This window comes from Lethenteron reissneri, chromosome 16 (genome assembly GCF_015708825.2).
Source record: "Lethenteron reissneri isolate LAM-NWPU_2019-01 chromosome 16, ASM1570882v1, whole genome shotgun sequence".
NCBI classification, from domain to species: domain Eukaryota; kingdom Metazoa; phylum Chordata; class Hyperoartia; order Petromyzontiformes; family Petromyzontidae; genus Lethenteron; species Lethenteron reissneri.
In genome coordinates, this window is record NC_083794.1 from 14126051 (window position 1) to 14149609 (window position 23559).

A 23559-nucleotide genomic window follows, 5' to 3' on the forward strand; every position below is an offset into this window, starting at 1 on the left:
GAGTCAACCTAGGGGAGGCCCAGGACCGGTTCAAATAATCGTCACCGGGTCGCCAGGTTCGTAGCGCAGCGCGCTAACCGCTGCACCACCACTCCCCATAGACACACGCACACACACACAGGTGCTATGCCCTTGATCCCCCTCCCTCCCTCCCACCACCAAGACAGGATACGCGGTAGCGGTTGCACATCCAGGCACGGGGCACTGGCGGCAGCGCTGCCAGGGCTCAGCGCAAACACGGGCCATATGGCGCAGAGACGGGGCCAGGAAGACACGGCTCGGCGCTCCATCGTCCGCGGCAACCCACTATCCCGTCGCCATGGCAACCGCGCAGCCATGGTAACCAGCCGGCTCCCGATGCCCTGACTACACCGGGCACCATATGGCACCGATCCCCGTGCCCCCCGCTCGCTCGCGCACCCACGGATTGGCGCCCATATCCACACGGCTCGCTCCGATGGCTAATTCACAATGTATCCGCTGACTTTATTATTCGAATCCCTGTCAGGCAAACTGCTGGGGACTGCTTTAAGCGCCAGATGGCCCAAAGCAGACACTTGATTAACACATTTTATGAATACATAGTACCGTCGATACATATTGCAAACGGATACTTGAATGCATGTGCCGAGCGGCTGGGCGGTGGGTACGCGCACGGTGTTATGAACCCAGCGACCCGAGTTTGTTTGATGGCCGTGCCTATCAGCAGTGGCGATATCTGTATCGGTCCCGGTACCCCACGTACCCCCCCCCCTCCACTCCGTCAACAACCAGAACTAAGCCGCCGTGGTGAAGTATGGTCAAACGACCCCCATGACCAACGCACTGTGGGGAGGAGGCCTTCATCCAGCAGTGGATTCGCAAAGGGCTGTACTGTATCGCGACGAATAAAATAAACTAATTTGCATATTGACAGCACAATCCTTGCGTAATAGGTAAGCATTCTGTGGTTGGTTATTCAACGTACGGAGGTTATTTTCTCTTTATTGACGAGATCATCACACGTGACGTTGAACACTGTTTGCCTTCCGCTCCGACCATGACTCCGTGCTGAAACGGACAGAGTTGCAATTCCATGCCATCTCCCACCTCTTCCGAGACTGTCCGACAAAGTGTGGATGAGTAGGCCAATTACTCCCTAGAGGCGCTCGCTCTAGAACTCATTCGAAGTGGAGGCAATTCCACCAGCAGTGGCATGAGCAAGCAATTGCTGGGCTGTGCCTTCACCTTTTTACCTTGACAGACCATTCAAGACTTCCCGCAGCTCCGATTAGCACGGTTGGCTACGTATGGTGATAAAAAAAAGTTGGTTCAAAATACATACAAGACTTGGCTTTATAATCTTTCATGGAGGGCTTGGTGCATCGAGGTGGTGTTCGTAAGAGAACATCAAGAGACTTATTCTCTTGGGGGGGGGGGGGGGGGGAAAGGTTTTTGAATGATGACAAACCACTTTGGAAAACCATGAAGGTCAACAAAAGATGTTTTAGGATGGATTGTTGCGTCACGAGACCGCGAGCCTGGCGACGGCTTGAAGACGACTTTATCCGGCAGCGGATAAATCATGGCTGATAGCGACGACGATGACGATCGTGACAATGCCTTATCATTCCGCACACGTCCACGTTGGAGACGCGGGTGGGATACACGTGCGGCTGTGAGGCCTACGCACGGGGCGTTTGTTTATTTGTGAAGCGACGGGCTGATTGACGGGCGCTTACGGGAATCCGCGGCTTTTATTTTGTACATATTCCTGCGGGCGGCAGGTGAAGCGCAACTAGTCTGCCATCCGGCTGCGGGCGGCGTTGCACAACGTAGCGGCGGCGTCAGCGGGGGCGGCAGGCGGCGCCCGCGTAGCCCGAGCCTGGCGCCACGAGCCGCCGGACTCCGTCGCGTCCCACACACAGTAGCGTCACCGCGACGTGGAAACCCCGACGTTCGTTTTCGTCGACGGAAAAATTATTCTCCGGTGAAGTGTTTTTATTTCGGTGAGCCGGTGACTGCGAGTGGACCGAACACGTCGAGCGTGACGATGACTACGAGCCACCGAATACCAAAGCGTGACTGGCTATTTAGCCAGGCGGTGGTGGTGGTGGCGGCTATGGATGCGTGGAATGCAGCACTGTGGAGGACAAGGGTTTGTGGATCACACAAACGTCCTGAAACTCCCTTCCCGCGGATGTCGAAGAGGAGCCATACCCCCTGGCTCGCCCACAGGGCCCCCTCGCATGTGTAGATTTTCCTCCCACATCTTCATATAAAGAGGATCGCAGAGCTTGGAAATGTTTTCTTCGCACCAGGTCACCACCTGGCTGCTGCCTTTCCCGTCTGCCTGCGGCTTTTCCTGGCTCCTGGGGAGTCGTCTTCACTCCTCGACTAAATTAAAAGAAAAAAAAAATTCCCCATGAACGCCGAACGGAACCAACATCGGCGGCACGGCTCGCCCTTTTCCTCCGGCGAAACGATCGCGAAGTTCCCCCCAAGAAGGAGGAGGGCCAACGTGACGCACACGAGCAGAAACGATCCGAAATAACGTTCGAGCGCGCGTCCCCTCCCTCAGGCGAGGCAGCCCGGCACTCCTTCCTGCCCGCCGCGCTGAGTCAAAGACCCACCCCCCCCACCACCCCCGGTGCCGCCGCTGCGACGATGCTCGCAATGCCGGACGCGGCCGTCGCTCGCGATGGCTGAGCTCAACGGAACGGATCGCCTGCCCGCTGCAGATAAGGATGGTGTCGTTTTTGTTGCTGCTGCTGCTGCTGCTGTCCCCGCAGTCACGCACTCGCGCTGCAGGCGCGTCTTCATTGCGGGGGGCGCGGACGTGACGTTCCTCAACGCATTCTGCTCCTCCCTCTTTTTGAGCCTGAAGAGAGGAACAAAGACCTATCGTCTGGAAAACACCTGCGACGGCTGGGCGTCTGTCTCTTATTGACAATTCACGCCCGGTTTCTCTCGATCGGTCTCTCGTGATAAATTTGGTTCCCCCGCTTGGAAAATTCGAGCAGCAAATGCTCTTACGCTTGGCTTCTTCCTCGGTAACTGAGTATCTTCTTCTTTGCTTTGTGTTGATTTTTTGATGGCGCAAAAATGTTTGACTTGATAAAATTCTAAACAGGCATAGTTTCTGCCACTTCACGTTCACATGTAACCTTCGTCATTGTTCGATTGGATTTTACTCCTTTATTTCTCTCTAACACAGGTTTCCGTTGAAATAGAAACTTGTATTCTCAAATGGGCTCTCGCCTGGTTGGTATAAAGGAATTGAAGTAATGAACCGGTGAGCTCTCGGATGCTCTGCACGTGACGTCAACTAACGAGACACCCATTTACAAGGGGGCCCTTTTATTTCAAATATCACGCTCACTGCTTTTGTCTCTCGCCTTCCGCTGCGAGATGAAAAACGCGGATCGTTCCGCCGGTGAATTCTGAGACTCACCATAATTGATGACGACCAATGCTACATCCCTGCACAATAGCGAACTTGTCTCTCAAATATCACAGTGACCGGAACGCAGCCCGGCGGTGCGGAATTTCACAGCCCGGTGCCCGAGGGCACCTCCAGCAGCAGCAGCAGCAGAATAAGAAGAAGTGGCAGACGACAAAAAATAAATATCACCAACATTTTTTTTCTGCCCGTCGCCCACCCACCCTCCGCGGCCGGCGTGCCGTGAATGCAGACGACCCTCTCCGTTTCTCCGCCGGTGCACACCGCACATCTGTGCCGCCGCAGAAATACGCATTCGCCCTGCCACGAACACTCGTCCGTTTCTTTTCTTTTTTTACGGCTCAGACGAGCCCCGTGTGCTGTTCATGGAATCCGAGCAGCGTGCGTCAGAACGTCTGCCACTCTTTTCCCCTGCGTGGCTTTTTGAGGTTCCGGGCCGTCTGCCCAAGATCCCCTTTGTCTTCAGACACGTCTGTCTCTCTCTTTCTTTTCCTTCTGTCTATCGATCGAACTTCATTTCTTGATTATCGGCGTGTCACGGACCGCGACTTGCCAAGATGATGTAAATCTTGGGCCCTTGCCGGAGGGACGCCGTGGATGCCAGGACGTGTGGGTCACACGCTCGTGGATTTTTTTCGAGGCAGGGGAAATAAGTTGCAGAGGTAAAATGTCGGTTGAGTGAAATGAACGGAGATTGCTATCACTGTCACTGACAGGTTTCTTTTCTCCTTGTTTTTAACAGAGAAAAGCCTCAATAATCTCTCAGGATAATTTTCCTGGCTGTCCTCCTGCATTGCAATGGTCAGCCAATCCATTTTTTCAGAACAGTTTCATATGTGGCTAGACGTCAGTCAAGCGTGGAAGAAGAGGCCAAAATAAACTAAAAACTATACTAACATCCTATTGAGCCAGGTAAAGCCCACTTTGCTATGTAGATCTTTTTCAGAAGTGACCTGCCACAAATAATAGCTCAACCAAGTGGCTTATCGTGTGGAAATGTATAGCAGCCAAAAAATATTCGTAATAATCTCAACAAATAATATTTATCTCAGATTTATGCTCCACACCTTCACCAACCTGCATTGACCAGAGTGGTGAAGTATGGTCAAATAAACCCTTCATCCAGCAGTGGATTGACAAAAGGGCTGTGGGTGTACACGTACATTCCCAAAAGAGTCACAGTGCCTGCCACAAGTGGTGACACCTGTATCCCACCATAGCTGCCCCAGTCCATTGCTTGGCGGAGTTTCAATACTCTAAGCGGAGGCCCTTCCGCCAATAGTGGCGTGAGCGAGCAATTGCAGGGCTGCACCTTAACCCTTTAAATGCGGGACACAACCAGAGTGCATGGAGAAAACCCATTCGTGCGAAGCGACAACGCTTCATTCGTACAGATAGGTCTGACAACGACTTGCTGTACTTCACAGCCCTGCAGACTGGATGTCTCATGCACAAGATGACCTCTGCGATCTACCAACTCTGAATCCTAAGCACCGTGTTACCATCATGCCCGGCTACACACGGGATGCGCTACCACCAGAACTGACATTGTAATCTACACCTAACACATCATCATTGTCCGAGTGACAACTATGGTGGCTGAACTAATACCAGCGAAGGGTCTTACAGATATGGACAAAGACCGCTCGAAGAAATGTCAACAAACCCTCGTGATATTCAATTTCGGCTTCCTCTTTCGGAGCGTCATTGTTTTGAGAGTACGATTTTTACAAAGCGTAGGCGAGCTCACTTAAAAACGCCGCAGTCCAATTCCTTAATCCCACTCGGTGACTCATCTTCGCTGCCCATCGTGGACGCCGCGATGCATCCAATTTCCAAGACGTCGAGTATCCTGTTGGTCACGAGCCCCCCGCCATTCAGCCACCCGAGCCGCCACTGATGGCGTGAGCGTAAAGGGCAGAGTGTGTGTGCGTCACTTGTGTTCCACTCACTGCTGCTGCTGCGGTGTTTGCGTGCGCGTGCCTGTGCATGTGCGTGTGCCCGCGCGCGTCTGCCCAGCGCTGTTTGACTTGGCACCCAGCCATTCGTAACCTCCCCTTCCTCGGCGACGCCACCCTCCCCTCCCCCCCGCCAACAAGCCCCAACCCTCCCTCCCTTCGCATCATCGTGATCCCGCTTGGGTTCAGCGAACCATAACTAAAGCCACGTGAAGGCCAAGCAACAGCCAGCACGATTCGCCCCTCTGTCAAAACGGACGCAGGGCGAAATCCGCGCAGAGGTGGAGGAGTGGCGCGGGTGACCGCCGACGCCGTCGCTGACCGGATTCTGAGACGCGGCACTCACTGAACGCGACGCCGTTGGCCGGAACAACGCGTCGTCTGTTACGATCTCGGAGGCGCCGCGTTATTAAAGCGAGAAAAACAACTACGGCGATAGATAAGTGGAAAAAACAAATATGCAAGCGAGTCTAAAGACCTGCTTCGAAGGTCATTGATAAAAAAAAACAACCGTGCGTAATCCGTCTTTCCGACAGCGCTGTCATCATAAACGCAGGCGGACCGTGGCGGTGTGTGTACGCGCGTGTGTGTGCGTGTGCACGCGTGTGCACGCGTGCGTGCGCTGCTGTGTCTTTATGAGGCTCAATTACCGAGGTCGTCCAGGTGCACACGCACGTGTGCAAGCAACGGAGGCAGATCGGCAGAACGCAGACGGCATTAATGATGAACCAATTAGGGCTCTCCGATCCGACAAGGCGGACATCGTCCGTTCGTGGTTAGAATAGAGAAAGATGACGTACGTGTCAACTGATAACGTATCAACGTGTACGTCAACAGTTTTCATTCCGTTTCCGTTCCACCACCCACACTCGGTTGCAGACATTCGGGAAACACGCGGCAGACCGCACCGAATGTTTGAACAGAGTTTGCCCAACGCCAGCCTTGTGTGGTACTCAATGCGATGGGTCAGAATGAATCAGCGTCTCCCAGCGACCGAGACGACTCGACCTTCCAATCAGCTGCTTTGTGCACGGCGAGTAATACGACGGCCAACAGTGACATCCGTGTATTGCGAGTGTCCATCTGGAATTTGGTGCTTCACTGAAATTATAAATAGGACAGGAGGCCGTGGTGGCTCAGAAGTCAGAGCAATGAGCAGGATCTGCTGGGATCCTGGGCTCTCATGCGAGATTCAGCCACTGTAGTGAGTTCATGGTCTGAGCCCGGTCACCAATAAGGGGCACAACAAACCTGTCGCATTAAGATATGGTCCTGAGAGGTGCATTCAAGCTCTGAGAATAAAACATATATCAGGTTTGAAAATGGTGTCAACTACTGGATTCTCATGACTTAATGCCTACAGAAATTTAAGTCAAAATACATGGAAGCATCTTACTGCTCAAACAATTGCTGTTGGCATCGCTCTTCTCTGCTGACTGGCCTGAGTCATTGGTGGAAACTCGATATTCCTATGGCAGGGGCTTGTCTCTTCACGTTTAGATTACGGTTGGCTTCCCACAAGGGGAGTACTCAACCGCCGACTCGAGAGGAGAGATGGGCTGAGTTAATGTCAGACAGGGATTTAACTATCGTCCGAAAATTATTGGTTCTTTCGGTCAAGTCACGTAGAAGGGAAATAATAAAATAAATAAAATATAAAGCAATACATTTTTTTTCCCTTCTACGCGACTTTACCGAAAGAATCAAGAATATGAATCCCTGCAGTCACGAAAGCTTTAAAAAAAAAATTTCATCCGAATGTTAATTTCAATGCTTTGACCACAACACGATCTGCTCCTACTTTATAATAAAAGTAATCATAAAAAACAACAGAGTCAAAGTTTTAAGCAGCGAGCTGCTTTTGAGCCTGCAGGATCCGAAAAAACACCCGTGCGACAGAAAAAAATAACAATCCAGACACGTGACGTTGTCGGCTCGTAAATCCTTCAGCGTCACGCCTCGCGGCACTCCGGCCACAGCGGACGGGGGGGGGGAGGAGAGATGAAAGCGAGAGACGCAGAGGGGGGGCGGCAGCGGGGGGGGGGCTGGGTCCACCCCTAAAAAACACGGTGCTGCGGGCCAGCCCGTATTACGGGTGACCGCGGCGCTGAGACGCGGCAACGCGAGCCGGAGCCGCCCGCCGTGCCGGGCCCGCTCCTCCCCTGGAGCCCTCCTCTTTGCAAGTCTCAGCGTGTTTTTCTTTTTGTTTCTCAGCGACATCAAAGTTGGTCATTAATACAAAAAACCACCCTATTCTCTCCTATCAGACAATGCTCTCCACGGATCTGACAAACGATCTCGAAAAAAATTCAACGCGTACTATAAATTACCTTTTTGGAGCTTACGAATCGGGGGGGGGGGGGGGGAAGAGGAAGCGTCCGCCAAATTCTGGGGCTCCGTCAACAGCGAGAGCGTTTATTTAACCTCCATTTAGCCGCGGAAAGAGGCTGCAAGATGCTGGGGCTGCGTGTGTGCGATTGGGGAGAGTGGGGGTGTTGTTACGATTTACATCTCACGATTTAAATTTTAAAAATACCATCAGCCTGGATCTGGAAAGCTAAGCAGCGTAAAACCTGGTTGGTGGTTGGACGGGATACTGCCTGGGAATACCAGGTGTTATAGGCTGGGGGCTGCAAAGTTCCAAGGAGCTATATCTATGTAGTTTCCTCCAGCATGCCAAACACTGATTGATTGAATTGAAAAATGTCCCAGTGTAGGACCTTCCTGAAAATGTATTCTCAAAACTCAGGCAATTCTCGATTTTTAAAAAGCTGATGTCAAAAGTTTAGACAGTTTCCTGTTGCCATCGCTCTTATGTAGCAGTTGCACGCTGTTGGTCACGTGGTCACAGTAAGAATCACTGAGGTCACCAAGTTCGAATCTTCAACCCCTTATAAATAAACTGGGTTTTAAAGTGTAGCAAGTTCATTGGTGAGTCCTTCATACTCAGTTTGATTTTTCACTTCATTTTACTAAACCCCTTCTCTTAGAATAACAAAAAAAATTTGACTGCCGTGAGAAGAACATTTCTCCATAACAAGCCATGTGGGAAACTACAGCATCTGCTAGTGTGTGGATAAAATAGGTCACTGGACGTGACCTCAGATGTAGTTCTGTAATATCTGCCTCCACGGGCCACTCCATAATGGGCACGTGGGTGATGCGCTGCTCTGCGACAGCCCCTAATTGACACGCCCTTTGCATCACAACTTCATGGCGACATCGCCACTGGAATAGAATTAGGCGGGTTGGGGGGGGCCTGGGAAACAAGACGAAAAGAACGCAGCCTCCGTTTTGTGTTCTGGGGGTAGAGGGAGGGGGAAGGCCTCCATTGCCACGCCATCGCTGCGGCCTACCGTGGAGCTGCCCCCGCAAGGCAGGGGGCACGGCGCGGCGCCACAAGAAATCCCCCCGTTGCTGAGGAGGCCCCCTGGCCCTCCCAGGACCCAACGTGCCCACGAGCTGGGTGACGTCGACCAAGATCGTGTTCGTCGCCGCGTGCGACCTCGACGTTCGAACGGCTTTGGCCTCGATCGCCCCGCTCAGGCCAGGACCGCTCGTTGCCACGGAGCTGTGGTCGGCGTTGGCCACGTTATTCCTTCACTCATCGATTCCTCTAATCCTGTCTGGGAGGGTGTGGGGTCGCGGTGAGGCCTGGTGGATAAGGACTTGGGATGCAGAAGTGGATAAAAGAAAACCCCAGTCTCAAATTTGAAGAAACAATTTTTTTGTATTAAATCCACGTTGGTTTGGTCAAAGTCAAATATTTACAGCACCGTAATTTTCAACTTGATTAGGTGATATATATATGGGTGAGTGTACACAAAAATCCGACATAATGTACATATGACTGTTTTAATAACATATTGGTGCTTTCAAAGGATCCTGACAGTCACGGCCACCCATGTGGAAGCCTCGGGTCAGGCGTACGGGGATGAGAGGCGACTGGAGCAGCACTCCCTTGGCGCAACAACAATCGTCCGCTGTGTTTTTGGTATTGTGATTTATTTCCCCAAGTCTTCAAAAAATATCTTTAAAAAAATGTTTTTAGTCCGCTCCATTTTATTATGAATCCACGCAAAGCCCAAACCTCTCCAAAAATGTAAGCACTTATTGATAGTGGGATGTAATGCTCTGCCAAGATGCCACATCTAAAAGCCAGCATGCACGATTGTTATTTAAAGAATCATCTGCTGAGGTTCAGCTCACTTTCTCTGCCAGGCAGCGCGAAGGAACGTCCCATGTGGCGTGTGTGTGTGTGTGTGGGGCACGCTCCGAACCCTTTGTCGAACTGCTCGTATGCACACTGAACCGGTTGTGAAAGGACTTTCATGTACAATGGTGAGCAAAACTTAATGGGTATAAAAATATTAATGTCACCGTGTACTCTAAGCTTCGGTAAGCCACGAGCTCTCAATAAGCACGCATGGGGAGGGGAGGGGAAGGGAAAAATGTCCAGAGATACGCGCGAGAGATTTGAAAGCCTTCAATCCCCGCCTCGTCAAAACGGTGACACTCACGCGCGTGCCGACAAAACCGTGGCAGAGAAACCCCCAGCAACGCGACAGATGGCATGCGGGCGTGCAAAAAGAAGTGAGCCCCAGCGTTGGAACGTCACACGATGTGCGGCAGAGAGAGAGAGAGAGAAAATAAGAGTAATTCCAGACTCACGATTTGTGATCCGCCACATTTGGTGGCTGACTTGCTGGCGTGTCGTGTCGCTCTGTGGGTACAATTGAAAAAATAAAAAACGTTCGTGACGGCACCTTGGAGGTGGAAGCCCGCACACGTCCATTACGATTCTCTATCGAGTGTGAGGCGATTAACGCTATTAGTGGCAAGGGTAGAAAATCAAGGACAAGGGCAAAAGGTCACCACCACCAATTCCAATGACATCACCACACCTCGTGTGGGAAGCAACATCGATAATGTTGCATAAAATACCCGGCAGCCCACAATTATATACATGTATTTGTTGATATATATTTTTACAATTTGTTGGCAAAGTAACTCTTTACTGTAAAATATGCACATTGCGAAAGCAGTTACTGGGGTGGGCTGATGTAAATTATATCCTCGAATGCGTGAGGACCTGGGGGGTGCGGGGGAGGCGGGGGTAAGGCGTGGGGTGGGAGGGGGTTGTGTGAACAAAAAAATATTGCGACGTGAAGAAACTTACTCTGTCCACCGTAACCCGAGTTGATGTGAGCGTCCTGCAGGAGCAGCGGGAGAGAAAGCAATTAGCGACCGCAATGTATTTGTTTCGATGTGTCACGTGACCCACGGCCGGCTTGTGCCAGCTAAAATCAGTCAAACCCTTAACTGGATTTGACAAAATTGCTGCCCCCCCACCTACCCCCGTTTGAAGTTGTTGTGTAAACAACGCGGCGGTAAACTCTGAATAGGGACGCGGCACCACCTGCTTAGCGAAATTAAAACCTTGCAGGAACGCGACCCCTCGGCTCCTCTGCGGACGTTGACGGGACCGGTTGGGGCGCGCCGCCCACGTTCGTAACGCGCCGGTGCCACGAGGCGTGGTGGGGGGTGGGAAAGAAGCAGGGGTCATCCTCACGACTTTGTGGATGGACCTTGGCAGTTGTTTAAACGTAAATTTGGGTGGTGAGAAATGAAGATGTGAACCAGCGGGGTGTAATATGCAAATGGTGGCCTTTCACACTGAATCAACAGGATGAGAACTCAGAACATTTAAGCTTTCCCTGCGGTTCTCGTAGCCAAGAGACATTTTTTTTCACAGTCTCTGCCGAGCTTTGGGCAGGGCTTCGCAATGCAGCAAACGTGTAGAAATTTATCCCGGCGTCTCCTGGCACAGAGCCCCCCCCCCCCCCTCCGCCGCACACAGGAAACTTAACACACGACGCGAAAAAATATACGTGCGGAAATGTTCGCGAAGATACCGACGGAAGAGAAATAAACCTCTCGGGGCGACGCACATTCATCACCGCCACCGCCGCCACAAAACCCCGGCGAAGAACTCGAGACGCCGCGGCCACAGACCCCCTGCGACGATCAAAACCCACCCGCCGAGCCTCACTGACCGTAGAGCCCCCCGGGCAAGGCCACGCAAGCCCGGTGACCCTCCCGCAAATATCACGGAGCGGGCGAACGCGAGCGCAGCGGCCGCCACGGCCGCCGCCGATGGCGCCGCGGCGCAGAGCTGGGAAAACCGCCCGGCGAGGCCGCGCCAGTTTGGCACCGCATCAACTTGGCTCCCGCAGAGACACTGTACTTGAATGAGACTGACCTTGGCGGGAGGAGGAGGGATGTGGGTGAAGGGAAGCTTGGAGGGCTCCGTCTGCCCGGGGGTGTGGATGGCGGTCAGAGGGGGAGGCCACGAGTGGGTCATCTCCTGCGCGCGCACAGCAGCAACACAAAACGGGGGGGAATAAGAAACCGTCGTCTCGTTCGCTTTGGCCACGGCGTCGGTTGAACGGATCCTTACGTCTTTCGCTCGCGCCGCATAACATAATGTAATGCGCCAACGGAGGTGGCGTTACGTTCATGGGGAGGTGGCACGTGGACGCATGGCACGGCGTAACAACTGGTGGTGCACCAACGCATCGACGTTAATCTATCGGTATCGATTTGACGCGTGCGGAACGATCGATGGTTTTATATTCACGTGCGTTGTACATAAATGGTGTCACGTGATCCCTGCAGCCACTAGAGGGGCTACCGATGACAGTAGTAAAAAAAAACAAATCTCTTAAGATGAATCGTGCACTTATATCGCAACCCTCATCATTCCAAAGCTAGTAACAGCATTGTCCACCTTCACCAACAGAAATCCCAATTGTCGGTGCTGTCAAATAACTCAATCCGGATGCACAAATCCGCAAAGGTCTACTCATGTACTTACCATTTCATAACATACTTCTCACCCGCGCTCACTTTCACCTACACCCCGATCTCCCCGCTGGCTCCCAATCCAGTACCGAATCAATGTCAAGCCGGCACTCTTGCACTCGCCGTCTTCAAGACCTCCCATCTCCCCACCATGCGTTCTCTACTTTGGCATCCGAGGCTTTCTGTCGAAGGCCTCAGTCAACCTTGGCACGGCGGTCAGGTCGCGCGTTCTCACCATCGTCTGGGACTCCGCAGCCAATGACTCACCGCCTCTCTCCGCAAAAGCAAACAACGCCCACTGTTTCTGTGCAGCGTCCTGAGATGCCGGTCGCATTGAGACGCCGCCACATAAACCCGCGCAGGACTGCATTGTAGTCTGTCGCGTCTCATCACGCTCATCGGGCGGTACGAGCGAGCGACCCAGCCTCGGTTAGCAACCCGCTCTTGAGCCCGTGAGCCGAGCGTAGCCACACGCGCACAACCTCCCGTGCCTCCCTCGGGGGTCTTCACTCGGACTTCTCCGTCATGTCTGTGGAGCTTGTGAGTGTCAATTCATGCCCTGTCTCATTTTATTGCAGCAGCAGCGGAGCACTCTGTGCCTTATTTGTGGCCACTTACAAGTAATACAATATCTCCTCTCCGACTCTATTGTGGCATTTGTTTTTTAAATCACTGTTTATTTCTGAGCTGTAATGACTGCGGATTTTGAGCTGCGGGGTTTTCTCTCTCTCTCTCTCTGCGCCAGAACACGGCAGCACACAGATTGACTGACAAGCAGCTGGATAAACAACTGGTCTTTGGGGGAAACGTGAAAATGTGTTACGGGTCCCGCGAATCGGGGACTAAGGGGGTGGCGGGTTCACGATTCTCAGGCAAAATGAAACCGCCGAGCACGGGCCAAGCGTTGTGAACGTCGCTGCAAGCGGTACAACGGGGTGAAGGTGTGCACGCGCGAGTATCTGCGACGTCTTCAAATGCTTGCTCACGCCACTGCTGGAGGAGGCGCCTCCACTAGAGAGAGTTCGAGAGAGCCACGGCTATCGAGCATGAGGTCTCCTTCGTCATCCACGTAGGCCACTTTGTTGAGCTATCATTTGCGATGGCCAGGTCATGCCTGAAAGATAAGTTAATAACCTCAGTATGGCTGTACCTGGCAAGATAAAAAAAAAAGTGATTTATTTACCTTTCCTATGATTTGCACTCCTATCGTGTTTTTGTGTTGTTTGTTGTTGTAACGTTCTGACCCGCCCCTCCTGGATATCTGCGACAAAGAGCTTCACAGCTCATCGGATTGCTCCTCCAGCAATAGCTCAATATTCTGATTGCGAGGTGGCAGTGCCCGCACGTGACCCCCACCGGTTGTTTTCGCTGCGAGTACGCTTGAGACATCCGCACCCGGAGCAGAGTGACAGTGCCTGCGCTGCATCGGAACGCGGTCCTCTCCAAAGTGAACAATAGACGGAGCGCGTCCGCCGCTAAACAACGGAGGAGCGGTCGCAGCCCCCCCCCCCCCCCCACCTAGGCAGTCGTCGCGGACAAACAAAGGGTCCCCGTGCACCCGCCAAGTCAAATCTCCCTTCGTTTTCCTGGTGGCTCAGGAGCGGCGACGGTGGCGTTCATTGAAGGGTCTCTCGCTTGCGAGCGCCAGGGCGTGGAATTCTTTCTGCTGCTAAATGTCGCACGGTCTTCATCCGCCGCGGCGGTGGCGTCGCGCGAGACGGGGAGGGAACAAACCTCAGCTCCCGCCGCGACGCAAATTTCTAACACGTTCTTCTCGCCCAACCCCCCCCCCACCTCACTCACTCACTGCCGTCCGCACCCCACGCCACCCCCCACTGCTCCGACGGAACAGCGGTTTCCCGGTGATTGGTGTTGATTTGCGACGAGGCGCTCTGTTCTCTGTGTCACGGTCGGGCTGGGACGGCGACCTGCTGCGGTTTTTATTGTGGAACCGCGCCGTGGATGCATGCCGTTGGTGGGGGTTATTTGACCATACTTTACCTGCCGCTGCGGTCAGTGCGTTGAGCGTAAATCTGGGAGCGTAGAAGTAGAGCACAACTATTATTTTCTGCACTGACTCCTGCCGACTGCCCCGCACCCGCCTACGACAACCGGGGGTGCACGGTGGCCGCCCATCCAAGCACTATCCAGCCTCAAACCTGCTTAGCTGCTGAGTTGTGGCACATTTCGAGTGATTAGCTTGTTCAAACTGTACTCATGGTCTCGTAAGAAGAAATTATTTGTAAATCTCACACCGCAGTTTGTCAGAGAATTATTTCCCTAAAAATCCTTCAAATGGCATTTTTTGTCATTTAGACCGTAAGAGAGACTCTTTGCTGACACTTCTGCTACAAGACAGTCAAACAGCACTTACACAAGAATCATTCATTCTCATTGCTGGATTTTTGCCAAATCAGTGAACCACCGAATGTTAATTAAATGTTATTTTTGTGTGCATTTACCAGTAACTGAGCTGATACCGTGAACTCATTACACTTGAAATATTGGTTTTATAACGAGGTGGCCACAACAGATTAAAACCCAGGACTTTAATGGTGCGCTGTCTCAACGCTTTTGACCTTTGAGCAACTCGGCCACCTCTGGAATTTGTACAAAGAGTCCCGTCTGCGGGAAACCGCTGACGATTTCTCACAAAGCGCTACTCATTCTACCGACTCCAGACGAACAATGGGTGGATTCGATCGGAGACCCGAGCTCACGACCACCTCGCTCCGAGTCAACCACCGTGACCTAGGCGCACCACCTAGTCAAGTGCTTTGACCGTTGTCACCGATGTCCGTCTACGCTGCCATTCTGCGGCGTTCCCCCGGCGCAAGAGTCGCAATGACGTCAGGTTGGGCATGTTCAATGTTCGACGTTTGTGTTTTTTGTTGTTGTTGTTGTTGATAAGTCCAGAATCAGTGTTGTCGATTGTAAGCTAAATATGAGCTAAATATAAACATGTCAACACCCCTGTCGCTGCCAAGCCGACACCCCTCCCACTCTGCCTGTAAAAGAAAGCGGTGACGGCGGCGCCGGCAGGGATTTCACGTGAGGCAGAAAGGGCTGACAATTGCGGCACTTCATTAGCAAATGCTCAATTAGTGCGACGAAACTCGCGAGATCAAAGCAAGGCAATGATACGAACTGATAAGACGTCCACGAAAAATAATCATATTACCGTCCTAGAAAATCATTAGACTCTGCTTCATTTTCAATCACAGCTGCGTGGAGAGAAAATGAGAATTTATCGCCGGATCAAAATTAATGTTCTGATAATTAAATATTACTCCGGGTACAAGGCAACTGATTTGTAACACGTAATCGGTGATTAGCGGAAGACGTTCGTGATACAATTAATTAATTAATGCTCACTGCGGCAAGCCAGCGAGTGCACGTGTTAGCCCAGGCAAGGCGACGATCTCTCGGTTCAAATGTGACTGTTTATAATCGTCTTCCCGTTCCTAAACTGCTTCATGGGCCCTGCGCCCACACGCGCGGGGCGTGCCTGCGACTTAACGATTCTTCTGCCACATCTGGGCTGTGTTTTGATTTTAACTTTAAAAAATCCCCTAAAATGTTCAACAAAACATTTGAAACAACACCAAGAACCGATGTTATTGTTTTGTAAATATTCACGTAAATAAACATCGCACATTGCGACGGTTTACAAATCAGGCGATGCCTCCACTACCGAGAAATAAAACATCGGCTTAAACCATGCAGGTAGATTGTAAATAGGCAACATTTATTTTTCGTTTTAGCGAGAGGGCACCCCGATGAAGCTAATTTCACGGCGAATTGCTCATCAGCTTGAGCGGTAAGAATCTCGAGCCGTGGGGGTGTGGGGGTGGGTGAGCCAGGAGAGGCGAGGGGACCGTGGGCGGCGGCGGTGGTGGGGGGGGAGGGTGCAGAGAGAGGCGAAGAAAGGGATGTCGGGGAGGGGGGACCCTGGGCGCAATCTGCATAGGGCGAGTTAACGAAGCCAGGGCAGGCGTGCGGCAAGTCTTGATTGGGTCACTGGGGAGAACGGCAGTGCTAAAGGTGGGGAAGGGGGCGGGGGAGAGGGGCGGGTGCGCGTGGTGGAAAGGAGACCTGTGGGCCCGGTTGGGGAGGAGAGCGAACAGGGGGCATGCACCTAATTTTAGCCGCTCTGCACGCGGGGGGCCCCGCGCCTCTCCGGGGACGTTCTCATCCATCGTTAGCTCAATTTCCGTGACCCTCTACCGCACCCCCCCCCCCCCCCCCTACAGCTCTATCACCGGAGCACGATCAACTGGGAGCGCCCTTCTAAGTGGACGGTCGCCAATTCGCCCTTTCTCCATCGTGAGTGACCGGACAATCGACAGCACTCCGGTGGGGAACGTGAAATCCTCGCGACGGAATTGGCGGGCGATTGATCAGGGCCCCGGTAAAGGGCCGTGGTGGAGCCCAAGGAACGGCATGCTCGCCCGGCAAAAGGAGGCCCAATTTACCCTCATCATCCGCTAATTGCCAAGCACCGCTCATCCATAACAATAACAATATACGCCGGATTAATAACGTGACTAACGGCAGCCTGGGACCATTTGGGCGGGCCACGCCGACAATCCAGAGGGCGGCTTTTAGGCAAGCGGAGGAGCTAAATTCACAGCCACATCTCGAGGAAGCCTTAAATTCCTAATCTTAACCAATCCCTTGCTGCTCGCCCCCACCACAACCACCCAGTGCCCCCCACAACCCCCCCCCCCCCCCACAGCTCTCAGCTGTCGGTGATTACAGTCGTTAAAAATTAATAGGCCCACGTGAAGAGAGAGGCAGCGCGTTTGGTTTAATGAGCAGGACTGCCCCGAGTTGCGCTAGGCCGTAAGCGCCTCATTCCTCCCACACGTCACGGGGACTCGGCCGCTGCGTGGGACGGAGCCTTGACCCCCACGCCGCTTTCCACGGTGAAAAAAAAAACAACGGTAATCAAAGAAAATCTTATTTTCTGCAAGTATGATGGATTGACTTGTTTTTTTTTTTTTCCATTTTGTGCCGCGAATCAACGCGACGCGTGCATGGGGTTTCAACGCAAGGCGACCGACCGCTTGCCTTTGTTTTATTGTTTTGTAAAAAAAAAAACGGCGTTTTCATTTTCTAAGAATGCAGTCAATTCCTAAAGAAAAGACACCACAGCCCGCGGTGAATTCCCGCCGCTCAAATGAGCATCGAGGCAATTCCACACACCCATGGCGGGGGTGAGTCAGCCCATAGGGCAACCCCGCTCTTGACTTGCCCACAAAGCGATTCTCGTTTTATGAATCCCAGAGGGATGATGGGCCGAGTCAACCCCCAAGCAGGATTTGAACTCCCAGCATTCAGATTGCGAGCCACTCGCTCCATCGCTGGCCGGACATACACCAGAGGGCATCGTTTACTTTCAGACGTAACTAGGCGAAAAATATTACTCGAAAAGAGAGGTGGCATCTCCTTCGTGCAAACGGAGGCAAAACAATTTTCGACGGTTTCTTTTTTGATGGAGAAGCAACCAAACGGGCAAAACACGCTGTCGGTATTTTTTGCCCGTTAAATATCAGTGGAAAGTACCTTTCCACCGAAACACGACTAGTGGCCCGTGGCGGATACTGGGGGGGGGGGGGGGGGGGGTCGTTGGTGCCAACTCACCCTCAGGATTTCCTCCACGCAGCTCGTCTCGCTGGAGACGGAAACCTGGACGATCGGGAATGGGGAGGAGGCACGGAAAGGGAGAGAAAATATATACAGAGTAAGGTTAGAAGGGAGACGTTAAATAAAAGTCCAAATATTTTTCATGCTTCCCGAGTGTCAAACCCCAGTTGGGGATTCTTAGTCTAACGCGGACATTCCCACACCACTCTTCGATTTCATTTCGTGATTTAGTGTAAACATTTTTTACAGGCACAAGAGCTGGAGAAGGTCGTTTTGTTTTAAAACGGCGTGACTACAGAATCTGCCATCGCCCAATGACGCAGTCCGTCGCGCCAAGACGTGTGGTTATCGAGCACCGATTGAGTAGCACCGGGGTGTAGGATGACGGGGGTGGTGTGGCCAGCACCATGCCACAACTGCCTTTGTCTCACCGGCACTGGTGATCGCACTCTGCGCAAGGTGTACGGAACGTGCAATGGATGGCGTGTCGATTAAATAAAAAAAAATCGGTTCTAATGTTCACGGCACGTGCTGAAATTGAGTCGCGCGTCGTGTTAATTGGTTATTTAAAACCAGGTATTCAGGGGAAGCTTAGAACCATTTCAGATATTGGCTACTGAAGTCATCTATGGTCAGGGAATCGAACTTGGATCCTCGGTGTCAAAGCGCGGAAAGCTAACCGCTACGCCATGGCTCTCCATTGCTCCAGAACCACAAAAACCCACTCACCCACACTCACGCACACTCACGCGTGTGCAGGGTTCTTGTTGTTATTGCCGCTAGTTAATCCCATCACGGTAACAGGCAAAGCAAAACCCCCCTGGAAGGCAACCCCTGGGACACGCCCGTGTGCATCTTTGCGCGAGCGAGGTGCACGCACGCACACACACGCGCCCGCCTGCATGCGCGTGTGTGCATTCATGTGTGTGTGCGCGCGCAGCCATGTGTATGTGTGTGTGAGTGCGCCCGTGCGTGTGCGTGCGCGCGGGCGAGCTCCGTGCCGACCGCAACAGAGCAGCGATTAACCCGGCTGATGGAGCGACACCAGGAAGCACGGGGAACAACAGAGTTTCTTCTCCCTTGATCGTCATTAATCATCATTTGCAGGAGGCGGTGGCCGCAGAGACAACACAATTGCGCTCAGCTTGGTGTAAGAGTCCCCTTCAACCTCCCCCCCCCGCCAACAGCCTTCCACTGGCGGTTCCCCGGCTCCGCGATTCACCGCACAGCGCCACGCTTGCCACATTGATCCCGTTGCACGAAGCAATGCTCGCATTAAAATTTAAGCACGATGAAACAAAAAAAAAAAACTCAAGCAAACAAACCTGACGATAATTTCTATTGGGGGGCGGGGGGGGGATAAATTGGTGAATGGCGCGGTGGTCGATTCTGCGTTCCGCTTCAGAGTCGGGTGACGGGCTGCCGTGTGCAGGGCGCTCAGCACCTCTCATCGCAAATCCGCGGCCTTCGTCCTAAAACCCATTTAATGGAAACAACAACCGCTGCTCTCCTGCCACCACCATTGCCACTGCCACCACCAGTCACCATAGCAACCACCACAAACACCACCACAACCACCATCGCCGACACCGCTACCACCACCAACATCATCACCGCCACTTACAACCACCGTTCACCGGCATCGTCACAAACCACCACCACCCCCACCATCGCATACGGCGGAAGTGTTCTAGTGCAGTTAAATAAGAAAAAATGTCCCGTGGCCCTAATGAGCGAAAGGCCGAGGCAAGCGGTGAGCATTCCACAAACCTATGGACAATCAATGCAGACGTCCCTATAAAGTGGTGCTTGAGTTTAGCTTTTGCCGCGAAGGAACAATGGAAAGATCGGGTCCTTTCAAAACGCAGGACATTTTCTCCACGGTTCAATTGTCAGTCCAGGTTCAGTGGCCAAACAAGAGCGTTTTTGCAACATTGGATGATAAATTGTCGTCTTGGCAATACCGACCTCCCTACCGTCACAGATGGAGCTCGTCTTATTGCGTCTGTAGAAACCGTTCGCTATTGGCAAGTTCGCTTCGTGGGAAGTCGCTCACTCGCCTTTGATGCCCCCACGATCTGGAACTCCCTTCCCCCAGCCATCCGTGCTGTTGACTCCCCGCCCCTGTTCAAGTCCAGGTTCAAGACCTTCAGGTTTTATTGTTCTGTTTGCTGATGACTGCCTCTCTCTCTGCACTTCGTGTTGTAACAAGGTCTCATTTAGACACTGCTATGTAAATCCGCATTGCATTGTACTATTTGGGATTTGTGACTCAGGTGCTTATAATAGCAAGAAAAATATAGATTTTTTTTTTATTGTAGATGTAGTAGGAGGGCTCTTGTCTACAGTTTCTGGCAACCCAACAGCATTCGTTTTACACGCCCGGCACTGCTGATGAGACCGAGGGAACTCAAAACCGGTCCAAAACTTTCCACTAAAAGGAATGCTGCTGGGAAAAACATTGATTCAGAATGCCTGCACGCTGATGGATAAAACTGTTATTACATTTTAATGGTTAGAGAGAGCCTTGTTTGTTATTTTAGTATCCTAACTCTGCCACCACGGTGACTAATATGTTCTGTCCAGGCGAGGCTTGCAAAGCGTAAAGAGAAAATAATGCCGTGCTGTTCGTATGAGCACACTTGTGCTGGGAAGTTTATTCTTTATTATTTTTCAGCGCAACGACACTTAACATTGTACACCGATACTAATGTGTGATTAGTACACACAGATGGGCATTTAGCAGAACATTCGGTAGATGTGGCAATCGATAAGCTCACTCTCAACATGTTATAGTTGTGGTAATACGCATCTTATACGTGTGATGTAACAGCGAGTCCATGTTGCGCGTGTGTGTGGGGAGTGTAGCAGTTGGCACGTGGTGCTACAAACTCGGCGACCCAAGTTCCATTCCCCACTCACGGCCAACATCAGTGCCTATTATCTGAACCGTCCCTGGGCCTCCACTAGGTCGACTCGGCCTCAAATGAGTACCTGGTGTGTTGTGTAAACATCTCCACTAGGGAGACAAAGGCGATGGAGCGTGGTGTTGGCCACCCACCCCTCATGCACTGACCTTCATAGGGGGCTCGCTAACAGTACTTGCCCCAACAGTCTATAAAAGGCTACACGGAGGATCTTTGTGCATATATGGGTGAGTGTGCAACCTCGTGCTATGTAGCCGGGCGTGGCATTGGCCACCCACCCCCTCGTGTACAATGGATTGTAGAACCTCACCGTTGAATTCAGTGAAAATAAGTTCTTTTTAAATATATATAATTGTGAGTTTTTTTGTGTGTGCGGTCACTGGTGGCAGGGCTGTACCCATCAACTCGCTCCACTTGATCGCCCAGTTTAATCACAGGTGGTGGCTGACACCCAGATCTGAGCCCGATGGCGAAACGTAGCACATCCCAGAGGTGACGGCTCTCCTCCGTGTCTCTGACACCCCATTAGCCCCCTGAGCCAGCCGCGTCACCTCCCCGTATATACAAGAGCTCCGACCACATCTACAAGATTTAAGGGCTCTCGTTCGCAGCTTAGTATTCAATTCTCTATCGCTTTAAGTCATCCTGGAGGAGATTACGATCGTGCAAAGTCAGAGTACGCAAACAGCAAACCAATCAGCGGGACACACGGCCGCCGCATTAACTCATAGTTGCTCAATTTGCTTTTCTCCGCCGTGAGCACGTGTGTGTGCGTGTGTCGTGAGCACGTGTGTGTGCGTGTGCGTGAGCACGTGTGTGTGCGTGTGTCGTGAGCACGTGTGTGCGTGGTGAGCACGTGTGTGTGCGTGTGTCGTGAGCACGTGTGTGATGCGTGGTGAGCGGTAGTGTAGCGGTCAGCGCGCTAACCCGGGCGGCCCGAGTTCGATTCCCACTCACGGTCAATACCAGTGCTGATTACCTGAACCGGTCCTGGGCCTCCCTTAGGTCGACTCGGTCTCAACCGAGTACCTGGTGTGTAAAACATCGCCACTGGGGAGACAAAGGCGGCCGGGTGTGGTGCTGTACACCCACCCCTTCGTGTGCCTTGCTCGCTAACAGCACTTGCCCCGACAGTCTGTTAAGGCTATACGGGGTATCTTTGTCTTTGTGGTGGCACGGGCGTTACAAAGCGACGGGCGCGCACCGCTGTCCCGGGAGTGGGCCGCTCTGCGGAGTCGGCCACGGACGGCACCGTGGCGCTGGGGCGAGGAGGGACATTTTGACGCGGGGGGGGGGTGGGGAGTTTGACGAAACGGCAGAGCGAACTCACTGACGTACGGGCGCTCCACGACTTCAATGCAGCCGCTCCTCGTGACGTACCGTGGTGCCGCAGCTGGATACGAGAACACCTTGTAACAACAAGCGCGATGTGCCGGTAGAGGCGACACGTGTGATGTTGCACTGGTTTGGGGGGCGCGAGGCATACCGGCAACTACTGATGCAAGCACACTCTTAATATTAGCACACACGGACTTGCGTCCAAGAGGTGTGCTTTTATCTAGATTCTACCGTGCATCACTATTTTCTCTCAATTCTAAAAAACACAAAGGCACGCAGTGATGGATCAGCTCATCGTCAATTGAATTTGATTCTCGCGTTCCTCGTGAAACATGCGCAGAATTGCGACGCTGGGAAATGGATCATTCACGGCCGTTGAAAATGACTTGCCAAGTCACTTTGCGGCGACTCGAGCGAAAAGGAGAATATGATAAAAAACCAAAAAGGAGCCAATTTTTTTTACTTTTTGTAAAGAGAACTAATTAATTATTGAATCGCGACGATTAAATCAAATCCCAGGGGCGCGGAGGCAACTCGGGTCGACCAAAAACCCACACCGACAGGTTTGCCGGGAGCTCGTCGCAGTTCAGCTACCAGGAACCCCTCAACCGCGACGCTCTTTGCCATCGTCAGAGGTGGTCTGACTGCCCTCTCCGCTATAATGGCAGGGGGGCTAGTGGGGGGGGAGGGGGGCACTGCCCCAATATTTTGTGAGGGTTTTTCTTGTTGGTACCGACGCTGCGTTAATGAGACGCTTCTCCTGCTACGTGCCTCTCGCCCTTTGTGTCGAGGGGGGGAGGCGGAGGCGTGGGGGGTGGGTGGCGTGGGGTGGGGGTGCGTCTCCCCAACTCTAAGCGATTTGGCCCCAACGCTCACGAGTGGACAAAAAGAGACAAAAAAAACATCACCAGCCCCCCCCCAACCAGTCCCCCCCAACCAGCCCCCCCTCCAACCAGCCCCCTCCAACCAGCCCCCCCCCAACCAGTCCCCCCCAACCAGCCCCCCCCCCTCCAACCAGCCCCCCCCAACCAGCCCCGGCAGTGGCGGCACTCCGAGTCGATCCGCGCGCGCCGTGCATCCGCCTCGCGCCATCAACCAGCGCCCTTGGCACGCGGATCCTGCGCTGGGAATTTTAGTTTTTTTGACTAAAAAACCATTTTGACAAACTTTGCGATCGCCGTGTGTATCTGTACACGTACATCTGTACAGATCTGTACGCGTATATCTGTACGCGTATATCTGTACGCGTATATCTGTAAGCGTATATCTGTACGCGTATATCTGCAAGCGTATATCTGTACGCGTATATCTGTACGCGTACATCTGTACAGATCTGTACACGTATATCTGTAAGCGTATATCTATACGCGTATATCTGCAA

General features: G+C 52.6%; 1 protein-coding gene across 1 annotated transcript in view; it reads right to left on the reverse strand.

The window, feature by feature from the left end:
• The window catches only part of LOC133343038 (AF4/FMR2 family member 3-like), a 108754-nt gene that overhangs the window by 46338 nt on the left and 38857 nt on the right, over positions 1-23559 (reverse strand). The window contains exons 2-5 of the mRNA XM_061552484.1: positions 17911-17955; positions 11663-11767; positions 10580-10613; positions 10072-10123 (exon numbers count right to left, since the gene is read on the reverse strand). Of these exons, the coding sequence (XP_061408468.1) occupies positions 10072-10123; positions 10580-10613; positions 11663-11767; positions 17911-17955 (236 nt within the window). The remainder of the gene's footprint in view (positions 1-10071; positions 10124-10579; positions 10614-11662; positions 11768-17910; positions 17956-23559) is intronic.